This window comes from Cornus florida, unplaced genomic scaffold (genome assembly GCF_030987335.1).
Source record: "Cornus florida cultivar Cherokee Brave unplaced genomic scaffold, ASM3098733v1 CherokeeBrave_3.0.0_Hap2_Chr11, whole genome shotgun sequence".
Classification (NCBI taxonomy): Eukaryota; Viridiplantae; Streptophyta; class Magnoliopsida; order Cornales; family Cornaceae; genus Cornus; species Cornus florida.
In genome coordinates this window covers 42,146,916-42,170,997 of record NW_026775581.1, presented here as the reverse complement: position 1 = coordinate 42,170,997, position 24,082 = coordinate 42,146,916, and the positions used below count along the sequence as shown (strand labels likewise).

At 38.9% G+C, this 24,082-nt stretch overlaps 1 protein-coding gene and 1 non-coding gene across 8 annotated transcripts; both read right to left on the bottom strand.

Annotated features, from left to right (window-relative positions):
• Positions 1-379: 379 nt before the first annotated feature.
• On the bottom strand, positions 380-13,154 carry LOC132286658 (ADP,ATP carrier protein ER-ANT1). Of its 7 annotated transcripts, none has more exons than XM_059789013.1 (5): positions 12,737-13,153; positions 12,273-12,349; positions 9,292-9,582; positions 2,002-2,370; positions 380-1,471 (listed from the first exon to the last, which is right to left on the bottom strand). In XM_059789013.1, the coding sequence occupies exons 3-5, from the start codon at positions 9,544-9,546 to the stop codon at positions 1,166-1,168; spliced, it is 930 nt and encodes a 309-aa protein (XP_059644996.1). In that variant the 5' UTR covers positions 9,547-9,582; positions 12,273-12,349; positions 12,737-13,153; the 3' UTR covers positions 380-1,165. The 7 variants fall into 7 exon arrangements, with proteins under 7 accessions (XP_059644996.1, XP_059644997.1, XP_059644998.1 ...); XM_059789014.1 differs by having other exon boundaries at positions 12,838-13,153; XM_059789015.1 differs by having other exon boundaries at positions 12,938-13,153.
• A 9,798-nt stretch (positions 13,155-22,952) lies between these two features.
• On the bottom strand, positions 22,953-23,061 carry LOC132287424 (small nucleolar RNA R71). The gene has a single exon (XR_009473020.1). It is a non-coding gene; the product is annotated as a small nucleolar RNA R71 (small nucleolar RNA).
• Between the last annotated feature and the right edge of the window lie 1,021 nt (positions 23,062-24,082).

The window sequence follows — 24,082 nt, the reverse complement described above, 5'->3', positions numbered from 1 at the left end:
CATAAAATACCCTTCAAAGTTTTAAAAAATTTCAAACTTAGATTATATATATACATATTCAAACCGTTTATTTTGAATGCATAGCAAATTTTATGAATTCTATAAGAAATTTTGTGTCCCGTAAATGTGTACTATTTTTTAGTTTTCCTCCCAAGCTGGTGGTTATTTCATGCACCTCGAATACTTTTTTAATATCCAAAACTTCCGGTGCCAGGAAATCTCTAGACCAATCACTAACGGTGATTAGCTCTCTGAAGTATGACCTCTCTTTTCAAAGCCGAGATTGGGTGCTCAAACCTCGCTAGTGTCAATATTGTGAGGGAGTGTGGTTTGCTTGAATTTCGGGAAAAAAACAAAATTACAAAATATAAAATAAAGATTAATAATAAAATAAAGATAAAATAGAAAAATTCAGACTCAAACCAATAAACTGTAATGTTTTCAATGCCCTTGTAATAATATTGCAAATTAATCAAAATAATTAAATCCACTGTACACAATATACAAACCTCTCTTCAGCGCATGGAGGAAAATGTCAAAACCAATCACCATTTTTATGCCGCCTCTGCCATTTATCTTTCTTTCTCTTCTTCCTACTGCATTTACAGTAAATAATTATGCTTCCTTTGGTAAAGAATGGATAGCTATTCTCAGTGTCCCTCCCCCTTGTGCCTGGTTATAGACAGATGGAAAATGTGTCTAGAAGGGATGCCTAATTCATCTTTCATTCCCCTCCCTCTTCCTCTCCCTTGTACCAAACAATGGCAACCTGCACATCTTTCCTCTCTTCATACCCCTCCTGGTTATAGACAGGTGGAAAATGTGTCTAGAAGGGATGCCTAATTCATCCTTCTTTCCCCTCCCTCTTCCTCTCCCTTGTACCAAACAATGGCAACCTGCACATCTTTCCTCTCTTCCCTCCCGGCTGCTCTTCAAGCCCCTCCTGGTTATAGACAGGTGGAAAATGTGTCTAGAAGGGATGCCTAATTCATCCTTCATTCCCCTCCCTCTTCCTCTCCCTTATACCAAACAATGGCAACCTGCACATCTTCCCTCTCTTCCCTCACGGCTGTCTTCATACCCCTCCTACCAAACTAGCTTACGGAAAGGAAAAAAAAAAAAATCAATTTCCAAGCTATATCAGTACACACACCATGCTGGATTTTCAATTCGCTCTCTGAGGCTCAAGATTATAACCGCGTCTATATGCAACTCGGTACAGTTGATCATAGCCCGCAAGTACACCAGCCCCTGCAACACCAACAAGCATGTTTGCAGTAACTCCTCGATACAGTGCATTGAAACCCTCAAGACGAATGATTTCACGGAGTGCATGGAGTGCATTATTATACTTCACGGATTGTCCAGAAGTTAGCATCATCCTTCGTCGCAGCGTGTCAAAGGGGTAGGCACATACCCCGGAAACTGTTGTCACACTCCAACCCAACAGGAAACTAGCAAAGAAATTGTCCTGCAAAATTGAATCAGTGATGAATACTCTAAATTGGAATTTGGTCATTGAAAAATCACAGCAACATATAATGAAATTGCTTTGCATACAAAATACTCCTCTGGCCAACGAACACTAGCTAAATTGGTAAGGGTGACTGAGGTAGTGTGTCATCTTGACTTCTAACTTTCCAAATGAAATTCTTATATTGTAGAAAAACAAAAGAAAAGAAGAAAAAGTACACTTCAGGCAAGAGACTTGGACACGTGATATTGTTTGTGTTAATTAATTTCCATGAAAGCTTGAAAGAAGCCCTCAATCAAATATTCAAACAATCATCTGACCTAATTAATTATTAGTACAAAAAATAATAATAATAAAATAAGATAGTACTGAATGCTTCTACTAAGATGTTGTGGGACCAACAGCAAACTACGCATGCTGTGCATCCCCAAGAACTGACACTTCAGCCCCAAGACAGATACAAAGGGGAATTTTTTATGAGATGAACATCAGTACGAAGTATGAAAAAGCCAGGTAAAGGCATTTACCTTAAAAGGCCCAACCAAAACAATAGGCTTCATGGTATCATAGATACCAAAGTACATGCCTCTGTAGAGAGTAATTCCCAAGATTGAAACCCCAAATCCCCTATACAGGCCTACAATTCCATCACTTGACAAAGTTTTACGGTAAACATCAACTAGCCCTCTAAATTGGCGTTGACCATTAACTAACTCCTTTGTATCAATACCTAGACGGGTACGTGCATAATCCAAATGATAAAGAAATAATGACGTGGTTGCTCCAGCAGCACTCCCTGAAGCAACATTTCCGGCAAACCACTTCATGTAACCATCTTTCTCTTTTGAGCGTCCAAAGAGGCTCTTGAAGTAACCTTTAAATGCAAAATTAAGAGCCTGTGGACAAATTAACAAGGTTTCTTCAGTCATGGCTAATACCACTTCACAAAATGTTTGCAGAACACACTGTCACAACACACAAACACTCTACCATTGAAAGGAATTTCTATTTTCTAACAAAGGAGTCAAAAATTTTAAATTGACAATGCAGAGTAATCAGAATCGTACATTCCATGATATTTTTATGTGACTTCTATGGTTTACAATATCTAATGCCAATAAGAGGTCGGGGCATGACCCCTATAATTTTTCAAGAGAAACAAATTCATGCATGCAGATAAAAAGGAAAAATTAGAGAACACATCACAACAATGTGAATAACTTCACATCAAAATCACAAGTAGAACAGATTGCATTTTGTTTTTGTGATGCCAACAAGTGTGGGCGTGAAGGCTATACTTTTTTCAATATAATATTGTACAACCCTACTGACATCAACTAAGGATCGACCAACTGTTCAACTTAGCTACGAAAATCTCACCCATTATATCTAATTTCTAATATCAACAACTAACATGATGGCCGTTGCACAACACATTATGGAGAGGTCCCGCTCTAGTTACATCCCAATTTATCAACCATCAAGTAATTGGTAGCTGTTACAAAAGACCATAATGGGTCAGCCAATTATGTAATGTTTGTTATGCCAAAAAAAGAAAAAGGAAAAGACCAGCTCTTGCCATATCAAATCTCATGTGACAAAATTTGATCAAAACATATGTATCATTGACTTTTTAGTGGGTTTTTATTAATTACATAAATTCATGGCATCAATAACCAATTTCCGATGCCCCTTAGCCATCCCGATATTGTTACACCACAACCACGACCATTACATAACCCAATATGTAATTTAAAAATATGATCTTACCTTCCACTATGTCTAAGGCAATACTTCACATCCTAGGATAAGCTCAACATAGCAAATTTTCTAATGCTATGTTTGGTTGGAGGGAAGGATTGAGGGGGGATGGATGAGAGGAGGGATGGATAAATATTTTCGTGTTTGGTTGGAGGGAAGGGAAGAGGAGGAGGAAACAAGGAGGGATGCTTCATCCCTCCTTCCTTTATGTTTTTCTATCCGCCCACTTTTGGGGGGAAGAGAGGAGAGAAAGAAGGCATGACTTCCTATAAATTTGTAATTTACAAATTTAACCTTTTAAAAAAATTTGAAATAAATATCTACCTTTAATAATTTTATATAAAAGGGTGTATTGGTAAAAAAAATATAAGAACTCTACTTCCCTTCCTTCCAACCAAACAAGAAAAAAGTATCACTCCATTCATCCTTTCTACTATACATTCCATTCAATCAAACATAAAATGGGAAAGACACCCTCCTTTCCCTAGGGATATCTCATCCATCCCTCCCCCCATCTCTTCCATCCATTTTTCCATCCCTCCAACCAAACAAAGCATAAGTTTCATATTGATAGGGCTTAGCAATTAGCCTGACATAACCTCCATTTAGATATGGACCAGGTAAACAACACAGGTAGTTCTTTCAATAATTTATTGACAAGTACATACATCTTTACCTCATATCAGTTTCAATGCTTAAAAAGTTTTACACGGAAGGCTTGCAGTCATTAAGATAAGTGGTGAAGGAGGAAAATGCATGACGAGATAAGTGAAAAAAGTCAAATTTTTTTTTTTTTAAGTCCTATTTTCAGGTACTTATACCATGTGCTGAAAATAGTCTCTCTCCTAACCACTTAATTTTTCTAATTTACTCTCCTTTTTAAACGAACACAATTGCAGAAAAGAGAGATTTTTAAAACTTCATCCTGTATTTTCTTCTCTCGCCGTTAATTGAATGGTGTGCAATAGTCTATGAAAAACCCAGGAGTTCATTAGGGGCAGTGATGATTTAAAAGGAATTGCGATTTAATTACAAGGTAACCAATAAAGGCATGCATATACCAGTTGTTACATGTATTCTTCTTCATGTTTATGGACCTGTTTCTTTTTACACGACCTCAGATAAAAGCAATTCAGTAGGTGGACAGCTAGTTCATGAAATGGCAAGGAAAATCCATTTAAATAGGAAACATTACTCCTGTATTGTTAACACGTGATTCCATGCAAGCCAACTTCTATCAGATGCATGCAATGCAGCAGCAGTGGTTAGTGGTTTTTTACACAAGCAGTCCGTTCAGCCACACTCATAGCACCGTGCCTTCAGCGGTGCCTAGATTCATGGGCAGATTATGTAATAGTACTGTGACATTCCGGATTTTTATTTTGAATTAGGCTTTGATTGTGATTTCACTTGATTTAAATTTTGGAGACTCTTGTTTATTTAAATTGGGTGTGCTTGATCATTTATTTGAAGATGTGGAGTACCAGTATGATTTATACAAGTGATGGGATTTTTATTGGGGGACACTTGCATAATAATTGAGTGGAGGGTGGCACAATTTGGAACTGTAGAAAAATAGAATTAGTGGAATCCATGTGTCTGGGCATGCATAGGGTAGGACACGTTTCTTCTCCAAAGCCATACACTTGCCCATATATATATACCCTATATATCTATGTATATATATATATATATATCTCACTAGACTTCTGTATATCATTTTGCATCCTCACACAAAGAGACTGAGACAGAGAGAGAGAGAGCTGAACTGAGAGATGAGAAGAGGGGAGGGGTCGGCTCTGAGAAAAATAGGACCTGTTGCTGATTTTCTTTGCAGAACAACAAGATGGAGAAGAAGAAAAGGAAAGAAAGGAACCAAGCTTAGGATCATCCCCACCCTTTAACCTTCATGCTTGTCTAAGGTAGGGCCTCCCTAACTTGCGGTGCTTTGAGTGAATTTTAATAAAAACTTGTTTGCAACCGTTGTCATGATCTATATCCTATGTGCATGCATATATTTTGCCCTAAATTGAGAATATTGCCTTAGTTTCTTAAAAATCATAATGAGAGGGACATGATATCTTGTACGCCGTGATGAGGGGTAATGCAGAGTTATCCGTGAAGCTAATGGAACGAGGCAGAGACCCATAAGTGAAAAGAGAGAATGAACTACCATTGTTGACCCGCTACCTGAGCTTGCAGCTTCACTGTAAGACACCTAAGAAGGCTTATTAAGTGGCTATTAGACTCGCTAGGTTTTGTGATCATGCCGAAGCAATATGGGCTGGTGAGGCTTTAGTAGGCTATCCAACATAAACATAATATTCACCAACATTATACCCTTCTTATTTGGTAAGGTCTAGGTACGATCAATTTGGAGGGCAAGCCCTCAAGTAAGCCAGAAAGACAGGGCAACTCATAAGGTGTCTCATCTATCAATGGTTCCTGAGTCAAGGCTATAGGCCTTCTTTGCGTCCTAAGTCAGGCTTAGTTACCAAAATCATGAGTTGCACATGCTTGGCTGGATTCAATTACATGCTTATTCCTTTACCATATCATGTTCCTTAGGGCTTTTGGTCCAAATTGTTGTACTCCATGATAGTATGCATATTGGCGCTGTATGGGGCTCATTTGGAGAACATAAGGATTTTTTCATGTATTGTATCTCTTAGCCTATCTTTATCATGAAACTGAGTATGTTTTTTATGAACATATGGGAATTCCTTGCTTTGCATAGGATGCCTTTGTGTCACGTGCATAAAACAAGCATTGGGTTTACTGTCTCAATTAATATAAGCGTCGTGCTGCTAGGCGAAGCGGACTTGATGTTGATAAATCCGCGAATCTAGAAATTCATTTCGGACAATTGAACCCAGGACGGAGTGGAAGAAGGGAGGAGATTCTCGAACCCGGATGAACCATATAGCCAAGAGAACCCATGAACCAGAATAGAAGAGCTTGCCCCACCCATATCAAATGAAATAAAGCACTCCACGTGTTAGAACAGCTTCCATTGAGTCTCTGCACCTATCCCTTTTTTGATTTTCGCTTTCCGAACCTTCGTTTGTTTTCGGGCAACCCATTGTCATATCAAAATCATATGGATATAAATCCGTATTCTATTTTTGCAGCCATTCCAACTCAGCGCCTTTTGAGTGAGATTTGTATGTATAAGACCGAATCCATTCGATTTCTAAAAAGGATTACTACCAAAATGAGGATCCCAAATTGCATGAGTCTCCAACAATTATTCCAATAATTACATATCCGATTTGACCTATGGACGAATATGCAAGCATACGTTTCATGCTTGTTTGAGTAATAGCAATGAGATTTATGTATTGGATTTCACCAAAGGAAAATGGATTGGTGTGGTTCCTCTACACCTAGGACCTTCGATGGGAGCTTCTCTTGAAGCAATAACGCGTTTACGACCACTTGTTAGTGTCCCTCTACGACCACATTTTTTTTTTTTTTTTTTTTTTTTAACTTATCAAAAAAAAAAAAAGGGAGACTTGGAATTGCTGGATTTTGTTAAATTGAAGACATTCTAGTTTTGTATATAAGGTGTTTGACGTTTTGTCCGTTACAATTTTCTTTTGAGGATTTAATGTAATTAGGGATTGAATTGTATATGTATATTTTATCGTGTTTGTTAAGGATTTTGGGTGATTGGAATGTGTTGGGTTGTGGACTGTATTTTGGAGTGGTGTGTTGGAAAGATTTCTCTGTAACGCAGTCTCGTAGGACTCATTTTTCATAAGGTTTCCGTTTTCCAAATGCCTTGAAATTTTTACTACAAGTAATCCTATTTCTCTAGTACCTCGCTATAAAATTTCATGATTTTTGGATGAGCAGATATTTTTCAAAAAAATCCGACATTGCCTGCTGTCCATCTCTTTAATGCTGCCAGGGAACAGATTTTAAATGATTTATTTGACTAACTTCTCGACATCGGAAGATTACGAGACTTTCCAGTTTTATGCTTTCCATGAGTCTACATTCAAAAGAAATTTAGTTTGCCCAGTTCCGATGTCAAATGAATTTTCTACAAATTTTTAAGTATCCACTGTGCAGATTTTGTCTAACTGGGAATGCTGTTCTATATTGCGTTCTAGCCTCACTAATCGCGCCCTATGGTTTCGGGTCACTACAAGTACACAAGCTATACAGCAAGGGTATTATGTAACAGTACACAAGCTATCCAGCTAGAGTCTGTCCTTTGAATATTTGTTTGTCAATATATTGAGCATCCTCAATTGTCAGCTTTGACCTTGTGTTTTGAGCAGGTTTTATCGAGTGTTATGTGTTGTAATAATAAGACCAACAAGAGAACGTTGTAAGTTTTATGATACCCATAGAAACTGCTTAAATAAATAAATAAAAGTTATCCCCCAGAATCTCCTCAAGTAAATTTATATGTACAGATTTTTTAATGAACACATGCGGTGTATTCTGGGGCTGGATTGATTTCACAATAACCTATGGTTCCCCTCCTCTAAAGCTGCCAATGCTGAAAAAACTATTTACATCATCAGGTCACCAACTAATCCACCTGTGTAGAGAACCCTTTTGTTTGCAGACCTACCTTCATTACCAAATTGAACTATTATACAGCTGCCTTTACCAAAAGGACACCCTGTTTGCATAATTCAGAATTTTCATTGCTGCCCTAGTTAAAAAATATATTAGTCGCTTAATCTCTTCACGCACACCCCCCCCCCCCCCCCCCCCCCCCCCCCCCCCACCCCCCCAAACACACACACACACACACAAAAACAAAAGGTAAAGTGCAAAAAAAAAAAAAAAAATTAAGCTGACACTTGAGGATGCTCAATACATTAAACGACCAGACACACATCTCGATCACCGGGATTTTCCACGAAATCACTGCCCTCAGACACCTCAATACACAATAAGCATCATCGCATAACTCCTAAGGGAAACATTCACATAGATGAATTTTGCGGAACCTTCTCGATCCCATTCTCTTCATGATTCAGAGGAATATGAAGATGATTTACCCATTAGCCTTGAGGGTAGTAACAATACATACATTGGACTCGAATCTATAACCAATGCCCCTACCAATCATCTTCTATTGCCAGTGACCGAATCACTTTGTACCCATAAAAGCAACACTTTTGATGCAATAATTGTGGCTAATTCGAAGATCCAGCAATGGCAGCACCAGTGGGCAGAATCATGAAATATGCACCAGACAGCGTTCGGTGGAAGAACCCTCCTCGCGCCACCCCCCACAGCCCACACTGGCACGAGTCCTTGTGGCGTTACCAGCACGAAATTGGAAGAAACCGAATCGTTTACATATAAAAATCGCTGTTGACGACCAAGGAGAGAGAGAGAGACGTGGTTAGGTGAATTAGTGTTTTTAAAATTTATTTTACCTTAAGGTTATTTTAGGTATTTCAGTGTTCAAACTGATAAAATGTCCTTATTTGATCAATTTATAAAATGTAGGCGAGTTCTCTGAACATCAAGGGGTTTTCACACATTTTGTATAATACAGGGATACACCAGACCACACTCTAGAGTCTAGACAGTAGAAATAATCTAAATTAATGTACAAACAAATCCTAAGACAGTCATCATCTGATTTAGACGCCGCCAATCGGGTACAAGGTGGGCTGGACTCTTCTTTACCATTCTAAGTTGTTTACATCATCATTAAATTAAGGAAAACAAGTGGCAGTGAGTATCAAATTATATGTAACAATTCAGATGGATAGCTTAATTTAAAAGTATCTTTCAAGCTTGTCACCCAAGAGGATTCGAACCTTACTTGATGCTTCCTGAGGCACCAGGGCCAAGTTCTTACCCACTTGAGCCAACCCATTGGGGTTGAATTAGCTTCAATCTTCTTCACTCAATATTAAAAATATATTCATTGCCTACTAAAACATAATTGAAAGAATATGGTTAAATAAAAAATTTATGTACAATCAACAGCAAACCCAAATTTAAGGTCTATGTATGGCAGGCAACATAAAATAAATAAATAAATAAAATGGAGAAGAAGAAGAAAGAACAATTGCCTGAGTTGGGAAATATCGTATGACATTGGCCTGGTGACCTCTCCAAAAGGCCAATAGACCCTCCTCTTTGAAGACCCTACTAAAGCAATTACCAACACCCGTATAAGGTTTCTTCAGTTGTCCTCTCTTTAACAGCTCTCCTTGATTTTGCAGTAAAAGCTTCACCCTCTCAATTGGTGCTGCTGCACTCTTCGACATTATCGCCGCCGTCCCTCCCATCACAAAATCTACTGAAAACCTCTCCGACTGTGTCATTGTCCCAACCTCTCCCCCCTCTCTCTCTCTCTATTCCTGCAGAGGTAACCGCAAGCACATTATAAAATTATAAGTGAGCAGAATATGCAAGTATACCAAGAGAAACTGCGACCCTTTTCATCGATCTCCAGTTGGGCAAAATATTAATAGCCATATACATTGCGCAATACATATAACAATCAATATAGCAACAAATTACATTATACCATTCTGTCAATCTCAGTAGATCCATATCATGACACTTGAATCAATGGAGTAATATTAATAACAGATCAAACATACTCAAAAAACGACCAAAATAGTACCAATTTAACACTCATTTAATCTACAGGTAAATATGTTTGTCTGCATGTGCGCATTCATATATATATATATATATAATATGTATATATATATATATAATATGTATTTAGATTTGAGCTTTCCTTCCCAGAACTACAACAAATATGAGCTATGGTAGCAGATTTATCTGCTGGTGAGAGGCCATAAAACTGCTGCAAAAGGTTTTTGTGGCAGTAAGCATCGCCAAAAGATCCACCATCAGATTATGTATCAACATAGGTTTTCAATCTATGGCAGCAGTCAGAAGACTCAGAACTACTGCCACAGTCTCGCTATTGGCAGCAATCATGCCCACTGCTAAAAGTCTCACTATTGACAGCACTCAATTCCGCTGCCAAAAGCCCAAGTTAGGTTTGTTCAAGATATTAAAATATGCTGGCATAAATTAAAAAATCGCCATGTCACATTCAGTAGCATTTTTAGGATTTGGTCACTTCAAAGATTAAATCTGGAAGAAATAAAAAAATAAAAAATAAAAATAAAAATAAAAAAATTGGCCTCTTTAGATGAAGAAAATATATATAAAAACCATTGAAGACATACAAGCACCATTACGTCAATTCAAAACCCAAATATATTCAATTCGTAACTACACCAATTAATAGAGACACGCCAATTTTAACAGAAAGTGGAAGATCACAAAAGCAAAGCATAACACTCTCAGCAAACTTTTATTATCATGTTCCCCACCACTGCTAAGACTATAACCTCATTAAATAATGACTGGAAAATGAGAAGCCAAAGCCCGAGCGACACCAATCTATTCACATCCACTTTATTTTACCTTCCGGAAAAAAAAATAAAAAATAAAAAATGAGATGCCATAAACAATGGTACCATGCATTTAATATTTATTCAATTTTGAGTGAAGTGTATTCTACTGTAGCCATAAAGTTATATTTATTCAATGCTTTCAAAACAAAAACTATCAAAATGAAATAAAATATATATATATATATATATATATCAAAGTATGGAAGCATTTTCACATGAACAAGGCAAACAATCAGATTGCAATGCTCTAAGTAATAATTACAAAAAATATATGACAAGAATGTTGCTATCGCTGCAATGTAGATAGGGATAAGTGTCTGTACATTGTCAAAGCTTAGAAAAGTGCATTGAAAAGTCTTTCCAAGAACCTGAATGAAATTAGATATTAAATTTCATGACTTTAAGCAAAATAACAATAAGAAAAAGAAAAACTCATATTTCAATTGAAACCAAAGCACTTAGTTGAATAACTATCTAAAGGTCCATCAAGAAATTTCATGCCAATTCTTTCTTATGAAAAAGTATTATAATAAGGCAATCATTAGGAGGGTCTCTAGTGTTACATTTGAATTCAAGTTTTCATGCACCTAATTTTTTACTACTGCACAAATCATCAATAGCACTAGAATTGAAATATTAGGATAACCATATATAAAGGCATGATAATGATAAACATGATCTTTGTAATTCTGTAAAGGATATATGCCTAGGCTCTATCATTTCAATTATCAATTGAAATGGTCAATTTACTTTTTAACATTCAGTATTTATCAATGGGCAATTATTCCATATGATAGTATGTGGTAAGGTAGCTCAAACTAGTTTTGGCACACATGTAGGAGCTAAGTAGATCTAAAAGAGTCTTCCAAATTGTAAGTTTACAAAAATACTTGTAACAGCCCTAGACCAAAGATTGCCTAGGAGGTCACCCATCCTTGTTCTACTCCAAGTTAAACACGGTAAATTACAGAGTTCTGATGGGTTCACGGCCATCACGGCTTTAAAACATGTTGTGTCATAAAAGGGTGATGAACCTTCATATAGCAATTCACTCTTCCACACCAAGGCAATGTGGGAATTGTGAGCACACGTAGCTTACACCAAAGCCTTGTCTCTCACAGGCCTGCTCCCGCCCACTAAGCCTCATAATTCCACCCTCCTTAGGAGCCCGACGTCCTCATCGGCACACTTCCGGCTGGTCCAGCACTGATACCATTTGTAACGGCCCTCACCCCACCAGACACAATATTGTCCGTTTTTGACTCCCCTGGAACAAAGACCTCCCATTAGGTCACCCATCCTGGTACTACTCTAAGTTAAGCATGCTTAACTACGGAATTCTGATGGGTTCACGGCCATCATGGCTTTAAAACGCGATGTTCCATACAATGGCGATGAACCTACATATAGCACTTCACTCTTCCACACCCAAGCAATGTGGGAATTGTGAGCCCATGTAGCTCCAGATCCTTGCCTCTCACAGGCCTGCTCCCGCCCACCGAGCCTCACAATACTTGCTTTAGCGGCAACTTTCTTCACTCAAGAACCGTTAAATAATATAACCAAATGGAGAACATGGTTATTCAAGATGATTGGAAGTTTTAATTTACCTTGTATAACCACAGCTAAGAGTTCAACAATGATTAATGTGCTTCTCTCTGTTTGAGGCCAAGCATATATTGCATACCTAAATCATAATAGACAGTAAAATATGATTCAGAAAACAAAAACAAATCATGCAACAATATCAAAAAACTTGCCAAGAACACCACAAATATTCTAATAGCATACAATCTTAATCAGGTTTTGATCACGATAGTTAATACTTAATAGAGCACCAAATCTCTAACAAATTCAATTGGACTGATTGTGTTTTCAAGTATTCGATTGGATGTAAACAGAATCAGTGGAGCGAAATAAAGCTCGGAGATTTATGTTGCATAAAAAAGTATGTCTATATATATACACACACGCAATGATATACAATTCGTCTGTGTCCAAATATTTAGGGGTATTGAAATTACACATATATAAACATAGAGAGAGATGCATATATCCATGAATAAAAGTTTACCCTGGTTGTGATGGAACTAATCACGCTCTGCCATTTAAATTTGATGATGCAACACAAATAAAATAGAGAGAAATTGCAATATATGGGCATGGAATTGCAACCTTAGAGTACAGAATTACTTCGTGTGGGAGAGAAATTCCAATCTTGATTGCAATTCCGCACAGAGAGAAACGTAGAGTGAGAAAGGGTGTGAGAGAGTACCTCTTTATTCTACCTGATTCTGTCCCTTTCCCTCTTCCTATTTCTAGGTTCCGGGTAGAGATTTTTTTTTTTTTTTTTTTTTAAGAGAGAGAAAGAGACGTATCAGATGAGAGAACGGCTGGAGAGGAGAGAGGAAGGCAGGATGGGGATCCTGGGGAGGAGAGCTCGCGGGATAGCAGTGAACCGTTATCTGATTTTCTTTTCTTTTAAAATTCTAGTTCACAAGAGTCACACAACCACTTCTTGCCCCCATTATATTGTTAATAGGGTTAAATGCAAAAAAAAAACCCCTAAACTATTAAGATTTTGCAAGAAACTCCCTGAATTACAAAAAACTCCCTAAATTATTGTTTTGTTGCAATTCACCCCATCAGGTTACCGGAAAAGGCAAAAAACAATTCCGCCCTTACTATGACCTAGGATAGTGCTACACTAGTAGCCAAACAGAGTACTGGGATATATTATACATATATATGGTATATCATATATGCCTCTGCAAACCCAGAAGGGGAAAGTACTGCAGCCACGAGGACGACGAAGAGGATCGGCCGGAGGAACGGCGGTGAGCTCGGCTGGTTCATCTCTTCATTCGCGAATTGGTGGGTCGCTTCAGCTCTCCGATGCAAGTCATCTAAAACTTGGGGTAGCCGGAGTTAATCGCTGAAGGTTTTGGGTCTGTCTCAAACGCAATCTTGCGGTTCCCTGTTGAAGCTTTTCCGATAAAGGTCGTTGAAGCTTTTTTGATAAAGGTCGCTGAAGCTTTTCTGATTGATTGAATGTTGATGCTCTTCAGGTTTGGTCGCCGTCTATATGGAGGTATCAGTTGGGTCTTCAATGGAACTCTAGTTCAGTTCATACAACTTCGATTCGGAGCTCGCCGGCTTCAATGGACGCTGCTGCTGCTCGGAGCTCGCTGGAATGGATGGGTCGTTGTAACTCTGCACATGTCTTCATCTTCGGTTGGGCCGGTGATACTCAGAGCTTCCCACCGATGGCCATAGAGTTTGAAGCCGGGTATGGAAAAATCAATATCTGGCAGTGGTTTGTTTATTGGAGGCTTGGAGCTGTTGCAATCTGATATGGGTATGATTGTGGGTGTAGGAACAAAACAAACCCAGTACAAATTATTAAAAAAAATAAGAAAATAAATAAATTTAAACAAACCTCTGCAACTTTGTTGTTTTAAACAAACCCAGTACATATTGTTAGAAAGATTTCAAAAAATTTAACTTTTTAAGTATTTGATTGGACTGGTATAGACCATTTAATCGATCAGCAGATTCATCACAATAGAAAAAAATTTGTAAGCTTTAATGGAGAAGTTGAATTGGTTTTAATACACCATTAGAATTTATATATATATAATATCAATGAACTGTAACCCAACAGTTAATTGGAACTTTGATCCTTTAGATGATATGGAGGTCAATTTGACTCAAATCATGTAGTGTAAAAACACAATGTTGATGAGTCCTTGTAAACCCAGTTCTCAAATTGAGGGCTCTCTTGTTTCCTCCTTAAATTCGTAGTGCAGGCATCACAGGGAAAGAAACTTACTGCCATCTTGCAGTTGGGTTTGATGAAGAAGATAAACAGTGTTTGTAACTCTCTCTCTCTACATGTAATATATATAAAGTGATGAGGGTGTGTTTGGGTAATTGGGTGTAACAGTAAACTAAGGGTGTGTTTGGGTGTAATGTTCATAATAAGGGTAATATAGTCTTTTACGCTCATAAGGGCATTATGGTCATTAGGTATATATTGTGTGATCATGTGACTGCATGTGATGGTTTTAACGGCGAAATTCAACCGGCCGGTCGCCGGATGGAGTTATCTGCAACAAAAATTATAGTTCAGGGGGTTTTTTGAAAATTTTGAAGTTCTGGGGGGTTTATTGCTGATTGGCTAATAATTCAGGAGGGTTTTTTGCATTTAACCCTTGTTAATATTATTATTATTTATTTATTTTTTTTTTCTGAAAATGACAAATATCACCAAATCTTGCTGATGTGTCAATCACGTTAGCATCTGTAAGGTTTCTTTTTTTAATTATTATTTTGGGGGTTTATGAAAAGGTAGAGATTAGGGATTCGGGTTTTACCAGCAATAGATAACTTTGATTAAAGCTGAGTGTGGATATTTCTTCCCCATTTACGCGTGTGATTAAATTAAAACACGAGGGTATGAATCTTTTGGGTCGTCTTCAGTATGAACGACTGCTATCACTATGTTATTTATGTGGTAGGGTGGACCATGAAGTCTGATAGTGTGTTTAGAGAGGAATGGATGACCAGCCGCTTGCTTCCAAAGAACAAGTATTTGGAAATTGGCTGAAAGCCACTAAAACATCTGGTCATTTGAGGACAAGTTCCCAAAACACATGCCACATATATAGGTTTCCCATGGTCAGAACGTTTGGTGTCTTCCTCTCTTGCTCCGGCGACTTTTCTGATGATTGAGAATATAAACAATCAAAATGACAAAAGGTCACGTGTCTGGTTGTAACAACCCTTTCAAATAACGACAAAAGTCTCGAAAACTCTAATACTAGTACTAGCCAATCGGGGAAGGAATGGAGGGAGGTATTATAGTACATATTCTACTCCACCATCCCAAAATTGGCTACAAACCCCCATATGAGAGTGGTTTAATGTGGAATTGTTAGGGTAACCATCCCAAAATTGGCCCCAACCTAGAGTGCCACTACTCTATTGCACTCAACCTCGGCCGTGTTAATACTCACTCGCACTTAATCGTGTTAATACTCACTCGCACTTAATCGTGCTAACGCGAACTAACTCGTGTTTCTCATTTGTTTTGCAGTGTTTCATGCCATCTACTTGGCTTACACACTCATTTGCACTCGCTCGTGCCAGTACTCTAGCACACTCGATCGTGCCAGTACTCATTCACCCCCAATCGTGCTAGCGCGAACTAACTCTTACTTCTCATTTACTTCGCAGTGTTTCACGCCATCTACTTAGCTTACACACTCACTTGCACTCCCTCGTGCCAGTACTTTAGCGCACTCGACTGTGCCAGTACTCAATTGCACTGGCTCGTGCCAGTACTCAATTGCACTCAACCGTGCCAGTACTCATTCACCCCCAATCGTGCTAGCGCGAACTAACTCGTGCTTCTCATTTATTTCGCAGTGTTTCACGCCATCTACTTGGCTTACACACTCATTTACACTCACTCGTGTTAGTACGCTGTCGCATTCGATTATGCCAGTGCTCACTTGCACTCACTCGTGCCAGTTCTCTGTCGCATTCGATTGTGCCAGTGCTCACTTACACTCACTCGTGCCAATACTGTATAGCGCTTGATCATGCCAATATTCACTCGCACTTGATCGTGCCAGTACTTTACTGCACTCGATCGTGTAAGTACTCATTCACACTCGATCGTACTAGCTTGAATTAACTCGTGCCCCTCTTTTGTTTTACAGTGTTTCACGCCATCTACTTGGCTTTAACAATCACTCGCACTCGATCGTGCCAGTACTCACTCATACTCAATCTCGCCAGTTCTCACTTGTACTCGATTGCGTTAAATGAGGGTATGAAACTTTTGTGTCATCTTCAGTATGAACGACTACTATCACTATGTTATTTCTGTTGTAGGGTGGACCATGAAGTCCGATGGTTTGTTTAGAGAGGAATGGATGACCAGATACTTGTTGCCAAAGAACAACTATTTGGAAATTGGTTGAAAGCCACTAAAACATCTGGTCAATCGTTTGAGGACAAGTTCCCAAAACACATGCCACAAATACAGGTTTCCCATGGTCAGAACATTTGGTGTCTTCCTCTCTTGCTCCGGCGACTTTTCTGATGAATGAGAATACAAACAATCGAAATGACAAAGGTCACGTGCCTAGCACAGAGGAGTGTCTGGTTATAACAACCCTTTCAAATAATGACAAAACTCTCGAAAATGCTAGTAGTACTAGCCAATCGGGGAAGGAAACGTATGGAGAGAGGAATTATAGTACAAATTCTACTACACCATCCCAAAATTGGCCCCACACCCCCTATAAGTGGTTTAGTGTGGAATTGTTAGGGTAACCATCCCAAAAATAGCCCCAACCTGGAGTGCTAGAACTCTATTGCACTCGACCGTGTTAATACTCATTCGCACTCAATCGTAATAAAGCGAACTAACTCATGTTTCTTATTTGTTTCACAGTGTTTCATGCCATTTACTTGTCTTACACACTCATTTGCACTCGCTCATGCCAGTACTCTAGCGCACTTAACCATGCCAGTACTCATTCACCCCTAATCGTGCTAGCGCGAACTAACTCGTGTTTCTCATTTATTTCGCAGTGTTTCATGCCATCTACTTAGCTTACGCACTCACGTGTACTCCCTCGTGCCAGTACTCTAGCGTAATCGACCGTGCTAATACTCAGTTGCACTCGCTCGTGCCAGTACTATATTGCACTCGACCATGCCAGTACTCATTCACCTCCAATCATGTTAACGCGATCTAACTCGTGCTTCTCATTTATTTCGCAATGTTTCACTCCATCTACTTGGCTTACGCACTCACTTGTACTCCCTCGTGCCAGTACTCTAGCGCAGTCGACCGTGCCAGTACTCAGTTGCACTCGCTCGTGCCAGTACTATATTGCACTCGACCGTGCCAGTACTCATTCGCCTCCAATAGTGTTAACGCAAACTAACTCGTGCTTCTCATTTATTTTGCAGTGTTTCATGCCATCTACTTGGCTTACACTCACTTGCACTCACTCTTGTTAATACTTTGTAGCACTCGATCATGCTAGTGCTCACTTGCACTCACTCGTGCCAATACTGTATAACGTTCAATTGTGCCAGTATTCACTTGCACTCGATCGTGCCAGTACTCTACTACACTCAATCGTGCAAGTACTTATTCGCACTCGATCGTACTAACACGAATTAACTAGTGCCCCTCTTTTGTTTTACAGTGTTTCATGCCATCTACTTGGCTTTCACAATCACTCGCACTCGATCGTGTCAGTACTCACTCGTACTCAATCGTGCCAGTACTCACTCGTACTCGATCGCGTCAGTACTCACTCGCACTCGATCGTGCCAGTACTCTATCGCACTCAATCGTGCCAGTACTCACTCGTACTCGCTCGTGCTAGTACTCTATCGTACTCGATCGCGCAAGTGCTCACTTGCACTCGCTCGTGCCAATACTGTAACGCACTCAACCGTGCCAGTACTCAGTTGCACTCGCTCATGCTAGTACTATATTACACTCAACCATGCCAGTGCTCATTCACCCCCAATCATGCTAGCGCGAACTAACTCCTGCTTCTTATTTATTTCGCAATGTTTTAGGCCATCTACTTGGCTTACACACTTATTTACACTCACTCGTGCCAGCACTCTATCGCACTCGATCGTGCCAGTGTTCACTTACACTCACTCGTGCCAATACTGTATCGCGCTCAATCATGCCAGTACTCACTCGCACTCGATCGTGTCAGTACTCTATCGCACTCGATTGCGCAAATACTCATTCGCACTCAATCGTACTAGCACGAATTAACTCGTGCCCCTCACTTGTTTTACAGTGTTTCACGCCATCTACTTGGCTTTTCATAATCACTCGTACTCGATCGTGCCAGTACTCACTCGTACTCGATTATGCCAAAACTCTATCGCACTCAGTCGTGCCAGTTCTCACATGCACTTGCTCGTGCCAGTTCTCACACGCACTCGCTTATGCAAGTACTCATTCGCACTTAATCATACTTGCGCGAATCAATTCATGCCCCTCCTTTGTTTTACAGTGTTTTACGCCATCTACTTGGGCTTTCACATCACTCGTACTCGATCGTGCAAGTACTCACTCATACTTGATCGCGCCAGTACTCACTCGTACTCGATCGCGGCAGTACTTATTCGCATTCAATCGTGCCAGTACTCAATCGCACTCGATCGTGCCAGTACTCACTCCTCAGTACTCGTTTGCACTTGCTCGTGTCGGTACTTTACCGCACTCGATCGCGCAAGTGCACACTTGCACTTACTCGTGCCTGTAATGACCCGATAATTTTCCTTCCTTTCATTTTTCAGTGATTTCCTTTTTCGTCTTTGTTCCATTTATCATTTTTCATTGCATAACCTCACTTTTGTGCTCAGATTTGATTACGGCTTTGCATGCATCCATAATATTTGATTTCAATGATATCTATATTTTTACTTTCATAGAAAAGCATGATAGTTGCTTACTTTTTCGTAAAAGGGCATGGATGCATAGTTTCTTTGAAACATTCTTGATTTTTGGGGTTTTAGTGTAATTATGTAAAGTAATTATTTTTAGTCTTAGGGACCATCTTGCAATTTAATTGGAAGATATTTTGGAAAATGACCTTTTTGCAATTTTTGAAAAGTGTGACAAGTGTCACACTCTCGTGGAGCCACTTATTGGCATTGGGGTGGAGTCACTTGGAAGCATTATCTTGTGACATGTGGAGGGTGGAGATTCACCCACTTGTTGGCCTAGGATTGGTCCACTTATTGGCTTAAATGGTTGACAAGTGTAGGCTTAGGATTAAGCCTAGGAAGGAGCCATGGATTGGTGACAAATGTGGGCACCAAATTGAGTCTTGCATTGTGTATGTGTGTGAGAGGTAGTGTAAGAATACCTAGTGAGTGGAGGAATACTAGATCGTCCACCCACAACATTTTATTTTATCTCATCTTCATTCCCTTTGCTCTCAATCCGAACCTAGCCTCCATTGAAGGAAAAGCTTGGCTTAGAGCTTTTGACTTCATTTTGGCCTCCTTCCACTCACCTTAGACCTTTAACCTTTGGAAGTAAAAGTTTCCTCTCACTATCCTCTACAAAACCCTAGTTTTGTTTTCCATTTTAAGCTTGGTTGCTTTGGATTATAGAGATTCAATTCTCTATTGAGGTAGGTGATGAGCGCTGAAAAGTGCGCAATTAAACCCCTTAAACTTAGGTATTTTAGAACCTTTATCTATCTTACTTTTCCGTTTTAAACTAATTTCATGTTATTGCCCTTTTCAGACACTTATCCCAAAAATAAGTTAATTCAGCCAAATAAGAGTATTAAAGAAGCTAACTCAAGCTGGATGGATGAAAGGAACAAAGTGGAAGCAGAATGAAGCAAAATGTGGAAATCAACAAGTTCGATCGATCTCAACATCACTTTGATCAATCGAAGCAACATCAATCTGGACACTTCAAGATGGATCCAAACCCTTGTCCTTATCCAAAAGATTCCACAATGTTCAATCGATCCAACTTATCTTCGATCGATCAAACATATTCGATCTTATCCACACCTACCACCCTACCTACCACTTTTGTCTCTTTCCCAAAATATCCTAAAATATCTCAGAGATTTGTCTTTATTCAAAAAGGCGCCGCCAAAGATGGATCGATCTCTGCAGCATTCAATAGATCTTACTTCAATTCGATCGATCTCTACATAGTTCGATCGATCTAACCTCCTCAAGTCCGAAAAAAATAAGTTCCAGCTCATTAATAGTTGGCTCATGGTGCAATCATTGCAAGGACCCTAGTGCACGAATCCAGACCATTGGGTGTGACATTTGACCTACCTATATAAGGAATTTGAGCCTCTTTTACAACATATGATAGACATATCTCATATATCATTAGATAGACTTAGAAACATTCTTAGGGAGGAAGAAAAGAGAGGAGGAGAAGCTAGAGACACATCTTTGGGAGTTCTTCCATTCTTCTAGGGTTTCCATCAAGAAGGAGGTCATTCCTACCTTGAAGATAGCCCTTGAGGGTTGGATGACTACTTCAATGAGTGGTTAAACATCTTCTTGGGGCTAGAGTTAGCCCTAAGCATGCCTTCTAGACTCTAATGCTTTGTATTTTGAGGGAATTTGTGTTGTAATCTTGTCTTGACATTTATTTTATATATGAATCTTGTTTATTTAATGATTTGTGTGGTTTAATACTTCCAATTGATCATTTCATTCTATCCATATGTCTATGTATGTTAGAATAGATGTTCATTTGTTTATCTCTAGTTTTTATGTTATTGATGCATGTCTATGTGTGTTGATGCTATAGATCTAGAGATCATCAAGGCATAGTGTTTAATAGAATACTATTGTGGTTTCTTTGATGGTTCATACTTATGTCTTGATGGATTGTACCTCTCTCTTAGTTTCTTTAGTTTAATTTTCATACCCTTAGCTTAGTTGTAGTGTAGTTGTCTTAGTTGTTAGATGGGAAGACAATCCATACTTTTTGTTTGATGTTCCATGCTTATGAATGCAAGTAGTATTATTCTCTAATCATGTGATGTGTTTGGATTGTGAGCTTAAAGGAAGGATTAATGGCTTAGTTTGATGTATTGTGCTATTCACTAGGTTGCTTAGACAATATATGCTTAATTGGTCATCCATACTTGTTAAAATAATCAATCACACACTCTCAAATTGCAACACATGTTTCCCCTCATTAATTATGCATTGAATGTCTAGAATGGTGATGCTTAGTGGTGATCTCTAGACCCCAAGACCTCACTCTCTTGTTTTCTCTAAATTTCATTTAAATTGCTCATTTTACACTGAACTTGTTTAGTTTAATTCATAGTTTAATCAACCAAACACTCCATCTCTTGATCACTCGACCTACTATACATTGTTTCCATTACAAGTACACCTAAAAATCCCTTGGGATGATCCCTACTCACCCTAGCTATCTTTTTAGTTAGAGGTAGTAGTGGCATTTATAAATTTAAAACTTGGCCATACTATTTTATTGCAAATTTGGAGCACACTGACGGCACACACCAAGTTTTTGGCGCCGTTGCCGGGGATTCAAATTGGTAAACACCAAGTTTTTGGCGCCATTACCAAGGATTCAAATTGGCAACACCATGTTTTGGAAACAAATAGGAATTAGTACTCTTTTGATCGTGTTTTTACTTTATTTTAGTTTTGTTACTTATTGTGTTTGTTCATATTTAGCTAGGTGGATTGAGCAAAGGAAGTTGAACAAAGGAGAATTGAAAGTAAGGAAGCCAAGTGAAGCTAAGCAAAGCACAAAAAGGAGCTAAAATCTAAAAATTTGCAAAGCATAGCAAGGCTTGAAACTTAAAAAATGAATTGAAGTTGCTTAAGGACCCTTTGTGAGATCTTTCTAACTCAATCTCTAGTTAAATCGTGAGCCCACGTGGAGGCAATTTAATTTTCTTTGCATGTTGTTCAAGCATGGGAGTATGGGATCAATGTATGTGGAAAATATTTGTTGTGGGGGCGAAGTGCTTGTTATTTGTTTAGCTAGTGTATGCATGGTCGTAGGTCATTAAATCATACTCTTGTCCCTCCTAATTTTCATCTTGAATCGGTTGTTTGTAATCCTAGGGGAAGAGGTAGTTCTCATCACTCCATTTTACCAATGGAGGAATTGAATGACAACCATGTGGAGGACCTTGGTCACATAGACCAACAAGGCATCCTCCACCCTAATGTGCATCATGAAAATAATCAAGTACCATTAGGCATGCCTAGACCATTCATTCCACCACAACAATAAGGCCAAGTTTCATTGGGAATGCCTCGGCCAATTTTTGCTCCATAACCTCCCATTATGTAAGGTAATCAAGGTGTCCGAGTAGCACCGCTGGTTGTGAATCCTCCAATTGCTTTAAGAGACTATTATGTGCCTAATGAATATAATGCACCCACTTGCATTCAATTGCCCCCATTTAGAGCACATCACTATGAAATTAAACTGCAAACCATTCAAATGCTTCCCTACTATCATGGACTTCCAAGTGAAGAACCTTACAAGCATTTGGATGAGTTTCTTAAAGTGTCTTCCACTGTGAAATACACGGACATGCCGGAAGAGGTTTTAAGACTTAAAATTTTTCCTTTCACCCTTAAAGACAAGGCAAAATATTGGTTCAACAATCTTAGGCCTTTTTCGATAACTTCTTGGGCAGAAATGCAACAAGAGTTCTTGAAGAAGTACTATCCGGTTTCTAAGACCAATGCCATAAAGACTTCTATTTGTGAATTTTCTCAAGGGGATGGGGAAACGTTTCATGAGGCATGGGAAAGGTTTAATGACTTGCTTAGGAAATGCCCACATCATGACATACCTAAGTGGCAACTAGTTTAATATTTCTTTGAAAGTTTGCCGGATAATCACAAGGGTATGGTTGATGCATCTATAGGTGGTTCTTACCTTGATAAGCATGAGGATGATGTGTGGCAATTGTATGAAAGCATGAGTGAAAATTCAATACATAGATCTTTATCCTCTAAAAATGGTAGAAATCTAGGTGGAAGGAAGAATTTTGGCTTATATTAAGTTGACAATTCCAATGACATAGCCGCTGAGATGAAATCCTTATCCCAAAGGTTTGATCAATTTTTTATTAACCAAACTTCGGCGAATCAAGTATCTTCCTCCCCTAATCATGTTCACCATCGTGCATCCAATGAATCATGTATGACTTGTTCAAGTGTTTTATATTCTACTTCCAATTGTCCCCATGGAAATGTGCCAAGTGAAAACCATGAGCAAGTCAATGTTACATTTGTCAACCAAGGGAATAATCCCTATGTCACTCATTACAATTCAAGTTGGAGGAACCATCCAAACTTCTCTAGGAAAAGCCAAGGGGAAGGCTCAAACCCTCCCCAAGGTGGTTTTCAAAACAAATATATTCCACCTCCAATGCAAGGCCAAGGTTCCCAAGGTTTTAGATCATCATCATTTCAATCGCATGGTAATTAATTCTCTAATTCTCATTTTTCTAACCAATCGTCATATTCTCAAGGAAATTCTAGGAGTCCCGCTTTTGAGGAAAAAATGTTGACCGCTCTAGGTACTCTAGAGGCGAACACTCAATTGCTTCATTCCCATTCCCAATCCATTACTAAGCTAGAAACCCAAGTAGGGCAAGTAGCTAGTACTTTGAATGCTAGAGAAAGGGAAGATGCCTTTGAATGCACCACCAAAGCAACAATGTGTTGTGGAGACTTATTCTTCATCGGAAGGCCACACAATTGAACATGTCAATGCGGTGACAACCTTGAGAAGTAAGAGAATTATAGACAACCAAGTAAGTATGTCCAATGAAGAGAGTGAACCAGTGCAACCAAAAGTTGACAC